The sequence below is a fragment of the Bombina bombina genome, chromosome 2 (genome assembly GCF_027579735.1).
Source record: "Bombina bombina isolate aBomBom1 chromosome 2, aBomBom1.pri, whole genome shotgun sequence".
Taxonomy (NCBI): Eukaryota; Metazoa; Chordata; class Amphibia; order Anura; family Bombinatoridae; genus Bombina; species Bombina bombina.
This window is the reverse complement of record NC_069500.1, coordinates 420,722,871-420,747,031: the sequence shown is the minus strand read 5'-3', so window position 1 is coordinate 420,747,031 and position 24,161 is coordinate 420,722,871. Positions and strand designations below refer to the sequence as shown.

At 38.8% G+C, this 24,161-nt stretch overlaps 1 protein-coding gene across 1 annotated transcript in view; it reads right to left on the bottom strand.

Annotated features, from left to right (window-relative positions):
- Positions 1–24,161, bottom strand: part of LOC128648965 (somatomedin-B and thrombospondin type-1 domain-containing protein) — a 167,134-nt gene that overhangs the window by 59,003 nt on the left and 83,970 nt on the right. Inside the window, exon 2 of the mRNA XM_053701962.1 lies at positions 10,894–11,076. Within this exon, the coding sequence (XP_053557937.1) occupies positions 10,894–11,076 (183 nt within the window). The remainder of the gene's footprint in view (positions 1–10,893; positions 11,077–24,161) is intronic.

Below are 24,161 nucleotides of genomic sequence, written 5' to 3'. Positions count from 1 at the left end.
ATAAGACTTACTTACCCCAGGACACTCATCTACATGTTGTAGAAAGCCAAACCAGTACTGAAACGAGAATCAGCAGAGGTAATGGTATATATAAGAGTATATCGTCGATCTGAAAAGGGAGGTAAGAGATGAATCTCTACGACCGATAACAGAGAACCCATGAAATAGACCCCATAGAAGGAGATCATTGAATTCAACAGGCAATACTCTCCTCACATCCCTCTGACATTCACTGCACGCTGAGAGGAAAACCGGGCTCCAACCTGCTGCGGAGCGCATATCAACGTAGAATCTAGCACAAACTTACTTCACCACCTCCATAGGAGTTTGTAAAACTGATTTGTGGGTGTGGTGAGGGGTGTATTTATAGGCATTTTGAGGTTTGGGAAACTTTGCCCCTCCTGGTAGGAATGTATATCCCATACGTCACTAGCTCATGGACTCTTGCTAATTACATGAAAGAAAAGGAGTAACACAAGGTGTAGAGGTGCCTGAGGTTTAGTAAAAAATAACTGTCTAAAATAAAGGGCAGGGCCGTGGACTCTCCATATCCGGAAATAAATAAATGTATCAAGTAAGCATACATTTTGTTTTCTTTCCTAAGATATGGTGAGTACACGGGACCATCAATTACTGTTGGGAATCAATACCCAAGCCAGAGGACACAGATGGTTAGGGAGGGACAAGACAGGGAACCTAAACAGAAGGCACCACCACTTGAAGAACCTTTCTCACAAAGGAAGCCTCAGTCGAGGCAAAAGTATCGAATTTGGAAAATTTGGAAAACGTATGAAGAGAAGACCATGTCGCTGCTTTGCAAATCTGTTTCACAGAAGCTTCATTCTTGAGAGCCCAAGAAGAAGAAACAGCCCTTGTGGAATGAGCCGTAATTCTCTCAGGAGGCTGCTATCAGGCCCGAACTGAGCGTCGGGCATACCGGGCAAATGCCCGATGGGCCGGGGCCAGTTGCCATATGATAGGCACTGCACTGCTGCACAGCTTTTACTTTTAGAAGCGGCCTTTCTTAGTGGCAGGGCCGGCCCTTGAACTACTGATCTCTATGCACCTGCCTCCACTATGCCTTCCAACTGTCCCGGTTTCTGCATTTCCAACTAGCGCACAAGTGCTGCACACAGCATTTTTTTTTAAACAGGTTAGTGCGAGTAAGACTGTAGCAGGAGCCGGAAGTGGAAAAGAGCGCTATACATTGTGTACGCGCTACACTAACCCAGACTGACTGAGCTCTGAGCAGTTTCAGTCGGGGGCCAGGCTTTCAGTGCAGTTTCAGTCAGGATCGGATGAGACCACATGATGGGTAAAACGTGGATCCACACTCGGCACTGTGACTTCACTCACTGACTTGATATGGGGTAGTATTCTATCAGTGCCTGCCCGAGCTTTGCCGGTAGAAAGATGATGTCTGTGGGTGGTGGAGCCTGCCCAGTGCCCTGACTATCCTCCTGGAGTATTTTGGTAGAGAAGACGTGAACCAGTGCAGTTCAGGTACTGTAAAAGTGATTCCAGTAACCTTTCACACGGTGAGAGTAGTCCTGTCCTTACACTGTTGTATACCATGCTCTTATTGTGTGGCCAGGGCATACTTTATAAGTTTATTGTGGTACAATATAGTCCATACATTTTCACATCACCCTAGCACTCACAGGTCACTAACCTTGGGGAAAGTTTGACAGGTTAATGGACTGGGTGCTGGGCCATGCCATAGATATATGTTTGAGAGAATAGAGAATAATTTATTTTACTCTATTGTTTAATTGAATAGAAAGATGCAACAGCTTCATTTGCTTGAGGAGAAAATTCTATCACCACATACTAGCCATCGTTTCTTTAACACCACTGGCACTCAGATCATTTTTATGGAATATGTCTTTAGGAGTTTTGTAATCACAGCAGTGATTAACATTCACACATTATTTACAAGGAAATATTTACACTGACTAGGCCCAGGAAACACTGTAACCATGTAGTATAAAATACTGTTTAAATTGTCTATGCTTTTCTTTTTTATTTGTGCAAATATTTTTTGTGTAAAGAGACATTATTGATTTAGTGACTAAACCAATAATTTCTCTTTACACAAAAAAAAATTTTATCCTGTGGTTGGGAGTGGATTCTGTTCACGTGGAACTACAGTCTATTGGGTGGCTGAGAGGTCCCAGATTGCCACTACTGCACCTAGAGGTGCGCTTCATATTGTAAGTGTAACCATTAAGTGTTATTTCTTCCAGTCCATACTGTGCTAGACTATGGTAGCTTTGCTTTCTCTATCACAGGAACGGATGCCTTGCCTATCTACCTTCTGACCGGGTGTTTGATTTGCTGGCACACAATGAGCTGGACCACTGTTTTAGTTCCAGTCTGCACCACTTGCACCATTGTGTGCTCCACCTTTGTGAGTACCCATCTTCTTTCACATTGATTATCACTTGTACAGACGTTACTAGGCCATACTGGCGCCTCTGTGTTTTCTTCTCTTCAGATTACCTACCATCAGGGACTGACCATCCTTTTGACAGAGTGCTGCCATCTTATTGGACCCTAAGATGGGTTGTGTTTTTTATATTTACTGGTTACTGGTTTGTTTATTATATATCTGGATATGCTAGTGTTATTGCAATATTAGTAAGGAAGCGCCCCTATGGGAATTCTGTTTTATATTGTTTATTTTATTTTTTGTCCTTTATTGGAGATAATTTCTGCCAGACTAGGTCAAAACAAGGTCTTACCCTTTTAAGGGATCACCAAAAGCTTGGACTTAGATTAAACATCCACTGACCAAGATTTTAACTATAAAGCTCTGCGCGCTAGGACCGCAAAACCAAATATTTTGGCTCCCAAATTAATGACCTGCAATGAAGCCTCAGTAATAAAGGAAATGGCTAACTTAAGAGCCTTAATCCTGTCTTGGATCTTTTCCAAAGAAGTCTCTGCTTGAAGAGATTCAGACAATGCATCGAACCAATAGGTTGCTGCACTTGTCACAGTGGCAATACACACTGCAGGTTGCCATTGGAGACCCTGATGAACATACATCTTTTTCAAAAAAGCCTCCAGCTTTTTGTCCATTAGATCCTTAAAAGAGCAGCTATCCTCTATAGGAATAGTAGTTCTCTTAGCCAGAGTAAAAATCGCCCCTTCCACTTTGGGCACCGTCTTCGACGACTCCTTAATGGAGTCAGCCACCGGAAACATCTTTTTAAACACCGGCGACAGTGAAAAAGGGATCCCAGGTCTCTCCCATTCCCGTGCAATAATCTCCGTAGCACGGTCTGGCACAGGAAACACCTCCACAGAGTAAGGGACCTTTAAAGTATTTATTAATTTTACTAGATTTCTTAGGGTTGACAACGATATGGTTATCAGAGTTGTCCAGAGTAGCCAAAACCTCCTTTAACAAAGCACAGAGGTGTTCAAGTTTAAATCTGAAGGATATGACTTCAGCATCAGATGAAGGATTTACACTGTCCGAATCTGAAATTTCACCCTCAGAGGCTACCAACGTATCTTCCTCTTCAGACTTATGAGAAAGAGCAACTTGGTTAGTCGGAACTGAATCAGAATCTCTAAATTTCCTCTTGCGTCTTTCCTGTAGCATGGGAATGGCAGCTAATGCCTCAGATACCGCAGAAGATACCAGGACAGCAATCTCTGCTCGCAAATAAACTCCTCCAGGAGACTGAGAGGAACCGCAGGGCACTGCCTGTGACGCCGTTAAAGCTTGGGACGTTTGAGGCGGAAGCTGTGGCATTGTCTGAACAGCATCAACCTGAGTGAAAGGTGGCTCAGAATTAAAAATCCTATCTTTATACATTAATGTCCTCTCAATACATGAGGAACAAAAAGGCAAAGGGGGTTCCACTTGCCTATCTAAACAAAGTTTGCATGCAACAGAAGGCATAGACTCTTGGTCTTTTTTTTTTTTTAATTATTATTATTGTCTCTTTAAGATCATATAGATAACACAAGTCCCCAACAGGGATATTAAAAGGCAGTTTCCTAAGTGCCAAAAATGATATAACTCAATCATGGAGATAAATATGAGGGTGACAACCATAAAAAAAGAAAAATATAAGCAATTCTACACCTCAGCTGAATAGCTAAAGCGCCTACCTGCCCCCTGCACTCCGGAATGAAAAGAGCAAAGCGACTTAGCTCCAGTAACGGATACGGACTACTATCAACTCTCCGATCAGAGGAAGTCACGTGACCGGCTGTACGCTGCGCCACAAAGTGAGAGCGCATGTTTCTCCTCGCAATAGCCACCTCAGAAAAGATCTGCCTCAATTCTAGAGTCGGAGGCGGTCCCATAAGCTGTAATGGCGATTAAAATACAAAACTGAAAGGAAGTCTCTTCCAGCAGCACTGGACAAAAAATAAAGGTCTTTAAACAGAATGTTGCATAAAAGATACTTCTCTTTATGCTTGCATTACACATCCCTTAATAAAAAACAAAAACACTGAGCCACCAGTTCTCTGTTACAGTTATAGTGCCTGCTAACTGCCATAAAGGATCCTGACCATGTACAGGATGAAGTCCCACCTTAGTGCAGCTCAATCTGCTTCAGTGTCTTCAGAATCTTAATAATAATAGGAGACAAAAAATTGCACTTACCTGCACGTCTAGCTGTCCGGCAGGAGGACAGCTCACCCGGCATGAGATTAAGCCACTCCTCACAGAGGCCTGTAGAAAGAAGAAAGGACAGAATAAGCCTACTCTTGCTTTCTGTACTGGGGCAGCAAAGTGCTAGGAAACGCAGTGAGGCCCACCCCACAAGTTCCTAACTGCTTAAAAGCCATCACTGCCCTACTGAAGAGACTAACGTGGAGTACAGCTAGACCCACTCTTGAGAGGAAAGATCAGAGCAAACCTACTCTGGCTTTCAAAATAATAAAATCTTGATTGAAGAGAAATAATCAATGACTGGAATTTGTGGGAAGGGGAGTGATACTTAACAGCTTGGCTGTGGTGCTCTTTGCCTCCTCCTGCTGGACAGGAGTGATATTCCCAACAGTAATTAATAAACCCGTGGAGTCACCATATCTTAGGAAAGAAATCATATTCAGTACAGTATAGCCTTCTCCTTGTGAATAATTAGAAATGGAGAATCACAAGACAAGATTGACAACTCAGAAACTCTCCTTGCTAAAGAGATTGCCCTATGAGGCCAAGAACAAAATTAAGAGAGATAGGAGGTGGGAGGGATTTTAAGCTTGGATATGGGTTCTTGACCTCCTAGTGGCAGGACATATTTCATATGTTATGGAGAACTGTGGACTATCATCATTTTACAAAAAAATATGGATTTTGACAGCAGATAAGAACCATGGGCAAGATTACAAATACGGCGCAGGCTTCAGCGCAACCACTGAAGCCTGTGCTGCCCGTAATTTCACCTCGCACATCGGGGTATTACATAAACCCCGCCGGCAGTTCATAAAGTGCCGTAAGTGGGATAAACTAGCGATGTCCAGAAATGAGCATAAATACAAATTTCTGGAGTCACCAATGACTAACGGAACCTTAGAAACTGCTGGAGCCTAAGAAAAAAAACAAAAAAAAAACATAAAATCTCCTGTAAAAGTATAACATGCCTCCCAAAAATAAACCCGACACGTAAAACCCCTATATCCGCCATCAAACCCACCTCGGAACTAATAATAAAAATATGAACCCCTAAACCGACAACCCCCGACAATGCAATATGCCTAATTAAACTATTAACCCCTAATCTGCAATTCACCCACATCGCAATCTACCTAATAAAAGTGTTAACCCCTAAATCAGCCACCCCAACATCGCAAACTACCTATTAAAACCATTAACCCCTAATCCGCCATTAACCCACAACGCAATAAACCTATTAAACTATTAACCCCTAATCCGCCAAACCCACACAACGCAATGCTAATAAATATATTAAACCCTAAACCGCCAAAGCCCACAATGCAAATAACTAATCACTAAGCCCCCTAACCTAACACCCCCTAAATTAACCCAATTACATCAATTTAAATAAAACTAAATTACAATTAAAATAAAAAACCTAACATTACTTTAAAAATAAAAAATACTAAGTTTAAATTAAGCTAAAATTACAGAAAATAAAAAACAAAATTATCAAAAATAAAAAATTATACCTAATCCCTATCAAAATAAGAAAGCCCCCACCAAATAAAAATACCGCCTAATCTAATACTAACCTACCAATAGCCCTTAAAAGGGCCTTTTGTAGGGCAGTGCCCTAAAGAAATCAGTCCCCCACCCACCAAGCCCCCAAAATAAAAAAAAACTAACACTAAAAAAACCTAAACTACCCATTGCCCCTAAAGGGGCATTTGTATGGACATTGCACTTAAAAGGGCATTCAGCTCTTTTACTGCCCTTAAAAGGGCATTCAGCTCTTTTAAGAAAGCCCATAACCGTAATCTAAAAAAAAAAAACAACCCAAAAATAAAAAAAAGCCTAAATCTAACCCCCAGGTTGGTACTCACGGTTCCTGAAGTCTGGCGGAGAAGGTCCTGTTTCAGGCGGTGAAGTCTTCTTCCAAGAGGTGGCCGGTTCCTGAAGTCAGTCGGTGAAGTCTTCTTCTAGGACCGCGGAACTGAAGACCGGCGACCGCAGAGCCATGGAGCGTGGAGGATCCTCTTCGTACAATCTCCGCTGTACACTGAATAGTAAATTCAAGGTATGCGATTAAACATGGCGTCCCTTGAATACCTATTGGCTGATTTGATTCTTCAAATTCAAATCAGCCAATAGGATGAAAGCTACTGAAATCCTATTGGCTTATTTGAAAATGCTTACAGCCTCAGCTTAATTAAGCTCCTTAATACACTTGAACATTTCTATCATATCAGCCCTTTCCCTTCTATTTCCTAAGCTATAGATATTTAGGTCATTGAGCCTTTTCTGGTGCAGATCATTTAATGAACGTAAGTGTGCAAAAAGACAAATAAACACTTACAGGATTTAAAAACAAAGTATGCATGTATACATATATCCTCTCCAGTTTGTACTGGGTAGTGAATTTCCTTAGTGTCCTTCCCCTACTATAGCTGTAAGAAACCAAATGTAAACAAAGGTGCACTGGAGGTGTTTATTCAGTAAGTCCGGTAGAGTATGATATAGTCCTCTAAAGTTCTCTACGCATTTCGTCATCATGCAATCTAACTTTCTCAAGTCATGAAAGCTTGGAGATCTAATTCCATGTTTTACCCTTGTGGGTGCATGCAATCTAATTGGTGTATCCAAAAAGTCTCCCTGCGTCTTAAGGCAAGTAGTCTGTTGGTGGATTTATTTTGTGGTATCCAGTCTATAACCTTAATTCTCAAACTTTCAGGGTTTGAATTATGAAAGATGCGAAAGTGCTTAGATACGCTATGTGTTGTAAGGCCTTTAGAGATATTATGTTACACATGTTCATTGAAAAAGGGTTCTTATGTGTCTCTTGGTTCTTCTTCCCACATAGATCAAATTACAATTACAAGTAAGGCAATATACAACTTATGTTGAATTACATAAACTTGTATTTTATCTTGAATGTTTTTGATCCATTAAAGTTGCAGAAAGTGTCACCTTTTTCTATTTGGCTACACATATCACATCTTGCTACCCCACATCTGAAAGTGCCCGTTTTTTGTTGTAACCAACTTATGGGTTTATCAGGGAATTTATTGGTCCTACTGTGTAGTTTTGTGGGTTCCAAGATGTTTTTTAAGCCCCTATTCTTTCTGAAAGTAACCAGGGGTTTCTCATCTAGAGAGTCACCCAAAACAGGGTCTGCTTTTAGGGTTCCCCAGTGTTTTTTGAGGATATTGTATATATCTCTACTTCCCTGGTTAAAAGTAGTGATAAATCTCACATTGCTGTTTATACGTATGTTGTCGTTTAACTTTTCTTTGGGTTTCAGAAGTGAGTCCCTCTTCATTTCATAAACCCTGTTTTTGGCTCTACTTATAGTGTTTGTATCATATCCCTTTTCCAGAAACCTCTGGTCTACTAATGACGCCTCTTTAATATATATTTCCCTTGTACAATTTCTCTTGACCCTTTGGTATTAGCCCAGTGGGATGTTTGTCTTCTATCTGGGTAAATGACCACTATAGACATTAAGAAACCCATTTTTGTCTGTGAGTTTTCAATAGTTTCTAACTGCTATTCTTTTGTTCTCATTAATGAAAAGCTGTAGATCTAAAAATTCTACTTGTGTTTTGTCAATTTTTTGAGACAAATTTGAGATTACAGTTATTGATATTTATGTGTTGAATACATTTTTCACATTCGAATTCCGAACCTTTCCAAATGACAATAATATCGTTGATAAAATGGAAATACTGTATAAGAATATCTGAAAACAGGTTGTTGTTCCAAATGTAATTTTCCTCAAAGTTATGCATGTAAATATTTGCAAAGGATGGGGCAAAAGTTGTCACCATCGCTGTGCCTTGTGTCTGTTTGTAAAACGGTTATTCGAAAGTTAAATAATTGTAATTCAATATTTTAGTAGTTTATTTGAACAGATTCCAGTTTATTCTTTCCTTCTGGAGCTATGGCCTCCCGAACTGCACATAACACTCAAGATGAGGCCGAACTAGTAATATGGAAAGTGATGTAAGAACCTTACTATTTTGGCTGCAAATACCTCTACCTATACAATCAAGCATTTAAATCAGACACCAACCTTTGACTCCAGGGTACTTCCCAGGAAATTATGTCACATATGTAATAATAGTATCTTAGCAACAGATAGATCTGGCCTGTTTAACCTAAAGCCCAGGGGCCATACTATGGCCCTCCAATGCATTTTATGTGTCCCTGCACTTCTCCAAACTGAATACTCTATATATTTAAACCAGTGTAATATAGTAAATCAGCAATTATCCTCTTTATGGAACAATAAAAATGTTGTATAGAGAGAATTGGAGGAGATGCTTTGTATTCATCTAAGTTTATACACCATATTGTAAGACAGAAACTGGCATTCGTACAACATAAAACAATAGCTATAACAGTTATAAAATACTGTATATTTTCTTTGTTATTAATTTCTTATATGTGTGAAAAAATTAATTCAAATGCCCTTCCTGCGAAAAGGTTCTACAATCCTCAGTTATGCCTAAACCCAGGAAACAGTGATGTCCTTAAATTCACTACTATTTTGTTATCTATAAAATATTTATAAGTCTGTTAAACATTGTTATTTATAAATAATCAGACCTTATTTTCAGCAGCTATGAAACACATAACAAGTAAGCCAATTGAACTCTGCGTATACATTTCTTTCATGCAGGTGGTGAGAGTCAAGATCCATTACTCCTGGGAATTACTCTTCCTGGCCACTAGGAGGAGGCAAAGATTCTCAAACTCCAAGAGCTCTATAAAACCCCTCCCACCTCACTGGTAACTAGTCTTGTCTTTGCCCGCACTGGAGGAAGGTGAAGAATGAAGATTTGCATGTGATTCTTCAGTGAGAGGGGTTCTCAGACTGAGTTGAGGCCCATTTCCTCTCAGTGTGCATTGTTTGTCAGAGGGTTGTGTATGGAGTAAGGGTAGCGACTCTTTTTTCACCTTATGGGAATTTAGTCACAAGTCTTCCACAGGTGTATATTGGTAAGCATTGTTGTTCCTTCTTTGTGTCCTAATCCTAAGAATTCTTCAGAGAGGCTTCTTCACAATTTGGATGTTGTTAGAGACCTGAAGTAATATGTAGATGCTACTATGCTACTAAGGATTTCAGACAAGCTTCTAGTTTGTATGTCCATTTTTCTGGTTCTAAACAAGCTACTGCTGTTTTCTTTAGCTTCTTGGTTGAAACTTTTGATCGATAAAGCTTACTGTAGGTGGACCAACTTCACCTAAGTGGATTACTGCTTGTTCTACCCAGATCAGTTGCCACTGCTTGGGCTTTCAAGAATGAGACTTTAGTTGACCAAATTTGCATACCTTAACTAAATTCTACCATTTTAATGTTGTAGCTTCTTCTGAGGCAGCCTTTGGTAGGAAAGTCCTTTAGGCAGTTGTCTCAGCACATATTTTTTTGTTTTGCCTGCCAGTCTTCTAAACTTACTTGTGGACTCTGCAGCTTGGCTGTTAGTTCCCAGAAGTAATGGATAGTGGACTCTCATGGTGTTTGGCCCTGCTGCTATTTTTTTGCTCTTATTCCTTTTCCTACCTTTCTTGCTCGGCTATACGTCAGACTAGTTTCCAGTAAGTTGGGAGGGGTTTTATAGAGCTCTTGGGGTTTGGGAATCTTTGCCTCCTCCTAGTGGTAGGGAAGAGTAATTCCCAGGAGTAATGGATTGTGGACTCTCACAACCATGAAAGAAATTAATTTATTAGGTAAGCATAAATTATGTTTTTTTGATGCATTATTGTATTGCTGCTCTTTCAACAAAGTAAATCTGAAAGTTGTTTCAAAAATGTATGCTCTATCAGAAACAAAAGAAAAATGTTGGGTTTATATCCCTTTAAGGTCTATTTCTCAACTCTGTATGTTTAATTTATATATTTTTTGCTGTGAAGAAGAGGCATCTTATTTCTGTAAACACAAATTCACAGTTTTGAGAACTACAAGAATGTGATAGTCTCTACAAAAATGTTTTTAAACATTACAGCCATGAATATACAGCCTCATGATACATAATTAAAAACAAAATGCTTATTTCAGGATGAATAACCTTTGGATTATTATGTATCTTAAATAGAAAACTATCTTTAGATAGATTTTTCCTTTAAAAAGGATTTTATTAAAAAAAAAAAATCATATTTAAATAAAAAAATTGATTTAAGTTAAAAAAAAAAAAGATTTATTTTAATACAAAAACATTGATACTAGTAAATTGTTGTAAGCAAAAACAAAGAGAGACTAAGATCACCTTTAGATGTGTGACATGTTGGGTCCTCTCCATAGCAGCCCCGGCGTTGTCTGAGGTCTGGGCAGGGGCTTCCCCCGCTACCTGGAGGTATCATCACTTGGCGTATTCGCTCCCTGCTTCCGATACCGCATTGTGAGCTGCATTCACTCCACACACCCCATGGGCCCACCACACAGTTTGAGACTATAACAGAAAAGAATATAATTACTACACAGAGGCAATCTGTAAGTGAATCTAACACAGGACAAGGGAGAATCTTACAATGTAGAATATTAAACCATCAAGTGCTAAAAGAAGTAATAGGAAATTAATGCCACAATACTGTCTTAGCTTGAAGGGACAATCTAGACAAAATTAAACTTTCATGATTTAGATAGGGCATGCAATTTTAAACAACTTTCCAATTTACTTTTATCATCAATTTTGATTTGTTCTCTAGGTATTCTTTGTTGAAAGCTAAACCTAGGTAGGCTCAAATGCTAATTTCTAAGCCCTTGAAGGCCGCCTTTTATCCCAGTGCATTTTGCCAGTTTTTCACAATTAGACAGCTCTAGTTCATGTGTGCCATATAGATAACATTGTGCTGTCTCCCGTGGAGTTATTTATGAGTCAGCACTGATTGGCTAAAATGAAATTCTTTCAAAAGAACTGAAATAAGGGGGCAGTTTGCAGAGGCTTACAAGGTAATCACTGAGGTAAAAGGTGTATTAATCTAACAGTGTTGGTTATATAAAACTGGAGAATGGGTAATAAAGGGATTATCTATCTTTTTAAACAATAAAAATTCTGGAGTAGTGTGTCCCTTTACATAACTGAAGTTGGTTATATATATTTTTTTTAAAAGTAGAACAAAAATAGTTTTTGTTTTCTAAACAAAATAACTTGTTAGAATAGAGATCCCAGTAGAAAAAAAATGTCTCAGTGTCTCATAGTAATAATATGTAGCTAACTGTCTTCATCCTGGTTTAATTATATGCATTTGGTGTACAGCATCTTGTTGTCATTACATCCTGTTTCAACTTTGCAGCTAGAGTCGTTATTCAGTATAAAGGAACAATAATCAGTCATTTAAAAGGAACCAGCTCCATCATTCCACAGCAACAAACTATAAATTTATTTTGTCCAGCCTGTTGGGAAACAGAAGAGCTGCAGAGGAGTCCCATGTGTGTGCTTGCAAGTGAGTGCCAGACTTCCTCTGTGTGTTATATTCATAGAAACATAGGTATAGATATAAATATTTTCCAAAAATATATTCAATATATATACTGTATATACTAAAAGCCAATGATTAGGAGCGCTCCATTGATAAGTGCTGAAAAAAGGATATATTAAATCAGTCTGTGAGCTTGTCAGCTGGCGGTCACAGTTGCAGCCAATTCTATCTTTGTTTTTATCTTTATATATATTTAAAAATGAACAGAACATTGCACGTCCACTGCTTCAGTATGTATGGAAGGTGAAATGCGTATGACATGCTTATGATGCAAAACCTACAAGATGTGCAGTGTTTAAATCACAAATCAGTCAGGCATAAAAAGGTTAACCGTGTCCTTTGAAATGGTCCTCACTGCACCTTGAAGCCTGAATAGAAATGTTTTTCCCTTCTATGTGCTGGAAAACTCTTGGTTGCTCTTGGTCTTCTGAGGTAGATTATGCATTTTAGGTGATTAAAAAGACTCTAAACACCAGCTACTTTTGTGTAAACATTGTGCCGCATGCTACCTAGAGATGCCAAATAGCAAATGCTGCAAATCAAATAGGGGGGATGGCGGTTTAGGGGTTAGTTTATTTATGAGTGTAAGGGTACTTTGAAATGTATATGTGTTGGGTTTGTGCAACTTTTTTATTTCGGAACTTAGTTTACCACAGCTCTTAGATCGCGGTAGAGATTGAAGCGGAAAATTTCTCTCGACTTGTAATATCAGCGGAAGAAAAATGGATTGCGAAATTGCCTCACTTGTAATCTAGCCCAATGCATTCAAAGCAAAGATAAGACTTAAAATATGAAGTAGATACATTTTCACAATTATGTGCCAGATTACAAGAGGCGTGCTAATGATAGCGCGGAACGCGATACGATATATAAATGGACCACTCAAACATTAGCGTGAAACTTGATATTACAAGTCCATGGTAAAGTGTTTACCAGATAAGGGTTAGTTAGAAGGGTAATATAGGTATAAGGAGAGAGTTAACAGTGTAATGTCAATTAAATCCCCAATTAAATTTGTACCATATCTTGCAGGGAAGAGGAGTGTATCAACCCTGTGTAGAGAGAATCAATCTCTTATATATTATAAAGGCAGGGGGGTGCTCAATATCCTGATATAAATGTAGGAAAAATGGAGAGAAAAATGGATATATCAGAGCACACAATGTAGCCACAAATTAAAGTAATGTGTAGTGTATAAGTGAGCTGGCTGGGAGCGAGCCAGGTATGATAAAATATAACTTTTAATAATATATGTTAAAATAAAGATGGTGGAAAGTTCCACATATAAAGTGCAGGGTTAAAAACAATTAAAATGAAGGTTGAATGCTGAAATGCCCAGGTAACCACCTATAATGTGAGTTAAATGATAGAGTCTGGCAAGGAGGCACTACAAAACGCTTGCGGATTGCACAAAAACTAAGCTATAAAGAGGATTGACCTCACACAACAATATATATCTGTCTAGTGCAATACTGGAGCAGTGTCTAAGCTTGCCAGAGTCCCAATCTATAGTATGTCAAGTAATATGGTGATTAGAAAAACTATCAGTGTTACGATACTGAACTAATAGTGGATGTAGCCCATATCACATACCGGACACGTATAAACCAGATAAATGGTAGCTATGTATAAAACTCCTATTAGATACTGATACACTAATTAACCCACAAAGGCAAATAGTTGAGCATTCATAGAGAGCGCCTGATGCGCATTTCGCCACGCTAGTGGCTTTATCAAAGGCTAACCAGACTCGCGCCGAACTCACTGTTAAAGTAGTGCCGTTAGCCAATCAGGAGTGAGTGATCGTACACACCCCTGTAGTAATAGCCAATAGTTTATGACACATTTGATTCGGTAGTCCATTGTCACATGACTCTTTAGATAGTGACGTATATTTGAAGGCGTGTATTGTTAACGCCTATGTATACATTTGTTTCTTAGACAAGACTTATACATAAGTAAGTTGCTCGCATTTATTTCTGGTTGAATATGTCAGTTTGCAGTTCAGCTGCTAAACACTGTGCAAAACCTGATCAAATATACACATTATCCAAGTCTGTTATGTTGCGTACGGCACTAACATAGTGCCGTACGCAACATAACAGACTTGGATAATGTGTATATTTGATCAGGTTTTGCACAGTGTTTAGCAGCTGAACTGCAAACTGACATATTCAACCAGAAATAAATGTGAGCAACTTACTTATGTATAAGTCTTGTCTAAGAAACAAATGTATACATAGGCGTTAACAATACACGCCTTCAAATATACGTCACTATCTAAAGAGTCATGTGACAAAGGACTACCGAATCAAATGTGTCATAAACGATTGGCTATTACTACAGGGGTGTGTACGATCACTCACTCCTGATTGGCTAACGGCACTACTTTAACAGTGAGTTCGGCGCGAGTCTGGTTAGCCTTTGATAAAGCCACTAGCGTGGCGAAATGCGCATCAGGCGCTCTCTATGAATGCTCAACTATTTGCCTTTGTGGGTTAATTAGTGTATCAGTATCTAATAGGAGTTTTATACATAGCTACCATTTATCTGGTTTATACGTGTCCGGTATGTGATATGGGCTACATCCACTATTAGTTCAGTATCGTAACACTGATAGTTTTTCTAATCACCATATTACTTGACATACTATAGATTGGGACTCTGGCAAGCTTAGACACTGCTCCAGTATTGCACTAGACAGATATATATTGTTGTGTGAGGTCAATCCTCTTTATAGCTTAGTTTTTGTGCAATCCGCGAGCGTTTTGTAGTGCCTCCTTGCCAGACTCTATCATTTAACTCACATTATAGGTGGTTACCTGGGCATTTCAGCATTCAACCTTCATTTTAATTGTTTTTAACCCTGCACTTTATATGTGGAACTTTCCACCATCTTTATTTTAACATATATTATTAAAAGTTATATTTTATCATACCTGGCTCGCTCCCAGCCAGCTCACTTATACACTACACATTACTTTAATTTGTGGCTACATTGTGTGCTCTGATATATCCATTTTTCTCTCCATTTTTCCTTAGTTAGAAGGGTAACTTGCAAGTGAGTGCCAGATTTCCTCTGTGTGTTGTGTTAATTTGTTTTGTAATTTTCCCTATGGGTTTTGCACCTAGAACTTTCTGGGGTTAACTGCCTGGGTCTCTGGGGAATGTGCAGCTGCCTGTGAGTGCTATTGAGCACCCAGGGCTGTGCATTTTGCAGGGTTATAGGATGTGTACCCGGTCCAGTTTGAGAGTGCAGTCCATTTCGTGTTTAGTATGTGTCTAGAGAGATTACATAAGGCCTGTGCACCAATGGATGGTTTCCAGTTTGTTTGATTGAGAGCTTGCATTGTTTGGCTATATAGGGACACAGGATGGGAGAGATCCTAACACGGTTCCTGGGCTTGACCCATTTGGCCAGATGCAGTAACTAACTCTTCCAGTTTTGCTTTTAATCTTAGATGTGTGCTTGCAAGTGAGTGCCAGACTTCCTCTGTGTGTTATATTCATAGAAACATAGGTATAGATATAAATATTTTCCAAAAATATATTCAATATATATACTGTATATACTAAAAGCCAATGATTAGGAGCGCTCCATTGATAAGTGCTGAAAAAAGGATATATTAAATCAGTCTGTGAGCTTGTCAGCTGGCGGTCACAGTTGCAGCCAATTCTATCTTTGTTTTTATCTTTATATATATTTAAAAATGAACAGAACATTGCACGTCCACTGCTTCAGTATGTATGGAAGGAGAAATGCTTATGACATGCTTATGCTGCAATCCTACAAGATGTGCAGTGTTTAAATCACAAATCAGTCAGGCATAAAAAACATAATTTATGTAAGAACTTACCTGATAAATTCATTTCTTTCATATTAACAAGAGTCCATGAGCTAGTGACGTATGGGATATACATTCCTACCAGGAGGGGCAAAGTTTCCCAAACCTTAAAATGCCTATAAATACACCCCTCACCACACCCACAAATCAGTTTAACGAATAGCCAAGAAGTGGGGTGATAAGAAAAAAAGTGCGAAGCATAAAAAATAAGGAATTGGAATAATTGTGCTTTATACAAAAAAATCATAACCACCACAAAAAAGGGTGGGCCTCATGGACTCTTGTTAATATGAAAGAAATGAATTTATCAGGTAAGTTCTTACATAAATTATGTTTTCTTTCATGTAATTAACAAGAGTCCATGAGCTAGTGACGTATGGGATAATGACTACCCAAGATGTGGATCTTTCCACACAAGAGTCACTAGAGAGGGAGGGATAAAATAAAGACAGCCAATTCCTGCTGAAAATAATCCACACCCAAAATAAAGTTTAACAAAAAACATAAGCAGAAGATTCAAACTGAAACCGCTGCCTGAAGAACTTTTCTACCAAAAACTGCTTCAGAAGAAGAAAATACATCAAAATGGTAGAATGTAGTAAAAGTATGCAAAGAGGACCAAGTTGCTGCTTTGCAGATCTGGTCAACCGAAGCTTCATTCCTAAACGCCCAGGAAGTAGATACTGACCTAGTAGAATGAGCTGTAATTCTCTGAGGCGGAATTTTACCCGACTCAACATAGGCAAGATGAATTAAAGATTTCAACCAAGATGCCAAAGAAATGGCAGAAGCTTTCTGGCCTTTCCTAGAACCGGAAAAGATAACAAATAGACTAGAAGTCTTACAGAAAGATTTCGTAGCTTCAACATAATATTTCAAAGCTCTAACAACATCCAAAGAATGCAACGATTTCTCCTTAGAATTCTTAGGATTAGGACATAATGAAGGAACCACAATTTCTCTACCAATGTTGTTAGAATTCACAACTTTAGGTAAAAATTCAAAAGAAGTTCGCAACACCGCCTTATCCTGATGAAGAATCAGAAAAGGAGACTCACAAGAAAGAGCAGATAATTCAGAAACTCTTCTGGCAGAAGAGATGGCCAAAAGGAACAAAACTTTCCAAGAAAGTAATTTAATATCCAATGAATGCATAGGTTCAAATGGAGGAGCTTGAAGAGCCCCCAGAACCAAATTCAAACTCCAAGGAGGAGAAATTGACTTAATGACAGGCTTTATACGAACCAAAGCTTGTACAAAACAATGAATATCAGGAAGAATAGCAATCTTTCTGTGAAAAAGAACAGAAAGAGCAGAGATTTGACCTTTCAAGGAACTTGCGGACAAACCCTTATCTAAACCATCCTGAAGAAATTGTAATATTCTCGGTATTCTAAAAGAATGCCAAGAAAAATGATGAGAAAGACACCAAGAAATATAAGTCTTCCAGACTCTATAATATATCTCTCTGGATACAGATTTACGAGCCTGTAACATAGTATTAATCACAGAGTCAGAGAAACCTCTTTGACCAAGAATCAAGCGTTCAATCTCCATACCTTTAAATTTAAGGATTTCAGATCCTGATGGAAAAAAGGACCTTGAGACAAAAGGTCTGGTCTTAACGGAAGAGTCCACGGTTGGCAAGAGGCCATCCGGACAGGATCCGCATACCAAAACCTGTGAGGCCATGCCGGAGCTACCAGCAGAACAAACGAGCATTCCTTCAGAATCTTGGAGATTACTCTTGGAAGAAGAACTAGAGGCGGAAAGATATAGGCAGGATGATACTTCCAAGGAAGTGAAAATGCATCCACTGCCTCCGCCTGAGGGTCCCGGGATCTGGACAGATACCTGGGAAGTTTCTTGTTTAGATGAGAAGCCATCAGATCTATTTCTGGAAGTTCCCACATTTGAACAATCTGAAGAAATACCTCTGGGTGAAGAGACCATTCGCCCGGATGCAACGTTTGGCGACTGAGATAATCCGCTTTCCAATTGTCCATACCTGGGATAAAAACCGCAGAGATTAGACAGGAGCTGGATTCCGCCCAAACCAAAATTCGAGATACTTCTTTCATAGCCAGAGGACTGTGAGTCCCTCCTTGATGATTGATGTATGCCACAGTTGTGACATTGTCTTATCTGAAAACAATGAACAACTCTCTCTTCAGAAGAGGCCAAGACTGAAGAGCTCTGAAAATTGCACGGAGTTCCAAAATATTGATCGGAAATCTCACCTCCTGAGATTCCCAAACCCCTTGTGCCGTCAGATACCCCCACACAGCTCCCCAACCTGTAAGACTTGTATCTGTTGAGATTATAGTCCAGGTCGGAAGAACAAAGAAGCCCCCTGAACTAAACGATGGTGATCTGTCCACCATGTCAGAGAGTGTCGTAAAATCGGTTTAAAGATATTAATTGAGATATCTTTGAGTAATCCCTGCACCATTGGTTCAGCATACAGAGCTGAAGAGGTCGCATGTGAAAACGAGCAAAGGAGATCGCATCTGATGCGGCAGTCCTAAGACCCAACATTTCCATGCATAAGGCTACCAAAGGGAATGATTGTGACTGAAGGTTTTGACAAGCTGATATCAATGTTAAACTTCTCTTGTCTGACAAGGACAGAGTCATAGATACTGAATTTATCTAGAAACCTAAAAAGGTTACCCTTGTCTGAGGAATCAATGAACTGATTGGTAAATTGATCCTCCAACCATGAACTTGAAGAAACAACACAAGTCGATTCGTATGAGATTCTTCGAAAATGAGAAGACTGAGCAAGTACCAAGATATCGTCCAAATAAGGAAATACCAAAACCCTATTCTCTGATTACAGAAAGAAGGGCACCGAGAACCTTGAAAAAAATTCTTGGAACTGAGGCTAGGCCAAACAGTAGAGCCACAAAACTGGTAATGCTTGTCTAAAAAGAGAATCTCAGACACTAAAAGTGATCTGGATGAATCGGAATATGCAGATACACATCCTGTAAATCTATTGTAGACATATAATGCCCTTGCTAAACAAAAGGCAGGAAAGTCCTACAGTAACCATCTTGAATGTTGGTATCCTAACATAACGATTCAATAATGATAGATCCAGAACTGGTCTGAAGGAATTGACCTTCTTTGGTACAATGAAGAGATAAAATAAAACCCCAGCCCCTGTTCCAGAACTGGAACTGGCATAAATACTCCAGCCAACTCTAGATCTGAAACACATTTCAGAAATGCTGAGCCTTGCTGTGTCAACTGGGACACGGGAAAGAAAAGAATCTCTTAGCAGGAGGCCTTAACTTGAAGCCAATTCTGTACCTTTCTGAAACAATGTTTCTGAAACCAGAGATTAAGAACGGAATTGATCCAAATTTCTTTGAAGAAAACATAATCTGCCCCATACCAGCTGAGCTGGAATAAGGGCCGCACCTTCATAGATACTTAGGAGCTGGCTATAGGTTTCTATAAGGCTTGGATATATTCCAAACTGGAAATAGTTTCCAAACTGATACCGCTCCTGAGGATGAAGGATCAGGCTTTTGTTCCTTGTTGTGAGGAAAGGAACGAAATGATTATTTACCCTGGAAAGAAAGGGAAAGCAAAGTTGACTTAGAAGACATGTCAGCATTCCAAGTTTAATCCATAAAGCTTTTCTAGCTAAAATAGCTAGAGACATATACCTGACATCAACTCTAATGATATCAAAAGATGGTATCACCAATAAAATTATTAGCATGTTATAGAATAATAATAATGCTATAAAATTATGATCTGTTACTTGTTGCGCTAAAGCTTCTAACCAAAAAGTTGAAGCTGCAGCAACATCCGCTAAAAATATAGCAGGTCTAAGAAGATTACCTGAACATAAGTAAGCTTTTCTTAGAAAAGATTCAATTTTCCTATCTAAAGGATCCTTAAATGAAGTACTATCTGCCATAGGAATAGTAGTACATTAGCAGGAGTAGAGACAGCCCCATAACCTTAGGGATTTTTGTCCCAAAAAACTCTAATCTGTCAGATGGCACAGGATATAATTTGCTTAAACGTCTAGAAGGAGTAAATAAATTACCCAAATTATTCCATTCCCTGGAAATTACTTCAGAAATAGCATCAGGGAGATAAAACACTTCTGGAATAACTACAGGAGATTTAAAAACCTTATTTAAACGTTTACATTTAGTATCAAGAGGACCAGAATCCTCTATTTCTAATGCAAATAACACTTCTTTAAGTAAAGAACGAATAAATTCCATCTTGAACAAATACAAAGATTTATCAGCATCAACCTCTGAGACAGAAACCTCTGAACCAGAAGAACCATTATCAGTATCAGAATGATGATGTTCATTTAAAAATTCATCTGAAAAAAAGAGAAGTTTTTAAAAGACTTTTATGTATACTAGAAGGAGAAATAACAGACATAGCCTTCTTAATGGATTTAAAAAATAAAATCTCTTATGTTATCAGGAACACTCTGAAAATTAGATGTTGACGGACAGCAACAGGTAATGTAACAGTACTAAAGGAAATTTTATCTGCATTAATAAGTTTGACATGACATGCAATACAAATAACAGCTGGAGAAAACAGATACCAAAAGTTTATAGCAGACTTAGCTTGGTAGCTCCAGCACTGTGCAGTGATTTTCCTGTAGTATCTTCTGACTCAGTTGCAACGTGGAACATCTTGCAATATGTAAAAGAAAAAAACAACATATAAAGCAAAATTGATCAAATTCCTTAAATGACAGTTTCAGGAATGGGAAAAAAATGCCAGTGAACAAGCTTCTAGCAACCAGAAGCAATAAATAATGAGACTTAAATAATGTGGAGACAAAAATGACGCCCATATTTTTTAGCGCCAAAAAAGACGCCCACATTATTTGGCGCCTAAATGCTTTTGGCGCCAAAAATGACGCCACATCCGGAACGCCGACATCTTTGACGCAAAATAACGTCAAAAAATGACGCAACTTCCGGCGACACGTATGACGCCGGAAACGGAAAATAATTTTTGCGCCAAAAAAGTCCGCGCCAAGAATGACGCAATAAAATGAAGCATTTTCAGCCCCCGCGAGCCTAACAGCCCACAGGGAAAAAAGTCAAATTTTTGAGGTAAGAAAAAATATGATAATTCAATGCATAATCCCAAATATGAAACTGACTGTCTGGAAATAAGGAAAGTTGAACATTCTGAGTCAAGGCAAATAAATGTTTGAATACATATATTTAGAACTTTATAAATAAAGTGCCCAACCATAGCTTAGAGTGTCACAGAAAATAAGACTTACTTACCCCAGGACACTCATCTACATGTTTGTAGAAAGCCAAACCAGTACTGAAACGAGAATCAGTAGAGGAAATGGTAAATATAAGAGTATATCGTCGATCTGAAAAAGGAGGTAAGAGATGAATCTCTACGACCGATAACAGAGAACCTTATGAAATAGACCCCGTAGAAGGAGATCACTGCATTCAATAGGCAATACTCTCTTCACATCCCTCTGACATTCACTGCACGCTGAGAGGAAAACCGGGCTCCAACTTGCTGCGGAGCGCATATCAACGTAGAATCTAGCACAAACTTACTTCACCACCTCCCTTGGAGGCAAAGTTTGTAAAAACTGATTTGTGGGTGTGGTGAGGGGTGTATTTATAGGCATTTTAAGGTTTGGGAAACTTTGCCCCTCCTGGTAGGAATGTATATCCCATACGTCACTAGCTCATGGACTCTTGTTAATTACATGAAAGAAAGGTTAACCGTGTCCTTTGAAATGGTCCTCACTGCACCTTGAAGCCTGAATAGAAATGTTTTGCCCTTCTATGTGCTGGAAAACTCTTGGTTGCTTAACCACTATAGTTTAGGGGGGTTAATTCAATCCCTTGCAGAAGTGTAATAGAGTTTGTTTATATGCCTTACTGATGCAATAAAAATGACAAGTTAGTGGCAACATGTGGATGGGGCATAAGGACATTGTAAGGGAAAATGTTTATTATACCAGAGAAAGAAATTGGATATGTTGCTATTTTAAGTCCACCAGGTATCTGAGATGTATAAATGTAACTATACATTGAGAGAAAGAAATTAAATAATCCACTGTATTATCCACAATATTATTGCAGCAACATAGAGGGAGTCTGTGAGACACAATATGGAGACCGGATTTTAACTAAGTAAGTGAACCTACAAAATATCCTGAGTATATCTAGTTCTATAACAGAACATGCCACCCTCAATGATTAATAGTGACCACTCCTGGACTCCCCCCCCCCCCCATGTATATGAAAGGGGGTACAATATTAAGGCCTCTCAGACCACAATAACAGTGCACATATAATTAAAACATAGATAGGGTATGATATGAATGAAAGAGAACCTAGAACTATAGCATTGTGAAATTAGGCCAAAATGTAGATATTGATGCACATTAATAAATGTAACATATGAGTCAAGTATTCTAAGGGATAACAAGAGTCCTACTAGAGGGGACTAGCAATGAGGGCAGGGAAATAAATAAACCCCTCAATTATAGATCAAACAACTTTAACTATGAGGAGCCTTAACCAGATAAATATAAGTATATGTATCCCAGAAATGTATGGCTAAAAAGGCATATAATATAGCTGTAGTAGAAATAAAAAGGGTACTCTTTACATAGCTTAGGCAAGTGGGACTATACTGTTTCTGCCAACAACAGCAAAGCAAAAGACCCTAATATTTTAAAGTTAGATCACAAAGAGGAGGTAAGCCAGGTACACCCATAAAACTGCAACTCGTTGATAAGAGAAGATGTACAGAAAAAAATAAAGGTAGAGGTTTATCATTAGCATAACATAAACCCGTATTCAAATGGCAGGTGTAAAACAAATCATTTTGGAGGGAAGACGCCCTAGTAGCTCTCACCTTTACAAACTTATAAACATCACTGTCTGGAGTTTCTAATAACAACAAATTGTGTGCCTAGACAATAGTATGGTACAGTGTCTGTAGAACCAAACACACAAAGTAGTCACAAATTTTATTTAGTAGAAGCTGCCAACATGGAGTCAAAGATGCCGGGCAGTGAAAAACAAAGTTGATTCCTCTAACCAACAGCAATCTTCAGGTCTCATAGTAGTCTATTAAAGAATGCAATCACCAGGTATAAAAGGTACTGTGATCTTGTTATGGAGGGCATCCAAGGTGGTTCCAGAGTCTGTATGCAGAGAATCCAGGAGGTCTCACCATGATGTCAGTGGGTAAGTCTTGAAGCTTTAATGTATCTAAAGGTTCGGCTGATATCCACAATATCATCTCTAAGTGACTTAAACAGTGTCTCATTACTGTCTGTATAACCAATCAGTCTCAAAGAAAAGATCCAGGCTCATGAAGCAGGAATCACAAATACACATATGTAGTATCCATTTTTTTTCTTGGGATTCTCCTATCCTATGATAATTTGCAGGTTATCAAAAATCACTAAAAAATATATATAGATTTTATCCACCTGACAGCACCTGACCCCAAACATACACTATACTCCTCAATATAGTAAAAAACAAAATGCATGCTTACCTGATAAATTTCTTTCTTTACGGATATGGAGAGTCCACAACGTCTTTCAATTACTAGTGGGACTATCAATTCTGGCCAGCAGCAGGAGGCAAAGAGCACCACAGCAAAGCTGTTAAATGTCACTCCCCTACCCATAATCCCCAGTCATTTGACCGAAGGGAAATGGAAAAGGAATAACACAAATGTGTGGAGGTGCCTGAGGTTTAGTAAAAAATAACTGTCTTAATAAAGGGTGGGGTCATGGACTCTCCATATCCGGAAAGAAAGAATTTATCAGGTAAGTATACATTTTGTTTTCTTTCCTAAGATATGGAGAGTCCACGACATCATTCAATTACTAGTGGGAACCAATACCCAAGCTAGAGGGCACGGAATGAATAGGGAGGGAAAACAGGACAGGCAGACCTAAATGGAAGGCAAGACCGCTTGAAGACCCTCTCTCTCCAAAACAAGCCTCAGCCGAGACAAAAGTATCAAATTTATAAAATTTGGAAAAAATATGCAGAGAGGACCAAGTTGCAGCCTTGTAAATTTGTTCCACAGAAGCTTCATTTTTGATAGCCCAAAAAAGAAGAGACAGCCATAGTAGAATGAGCTGTAATTCTCCCAGGAGGCTGCTGTCCCGCAGTCTCCAAAACAAAACAAATTATACTTCT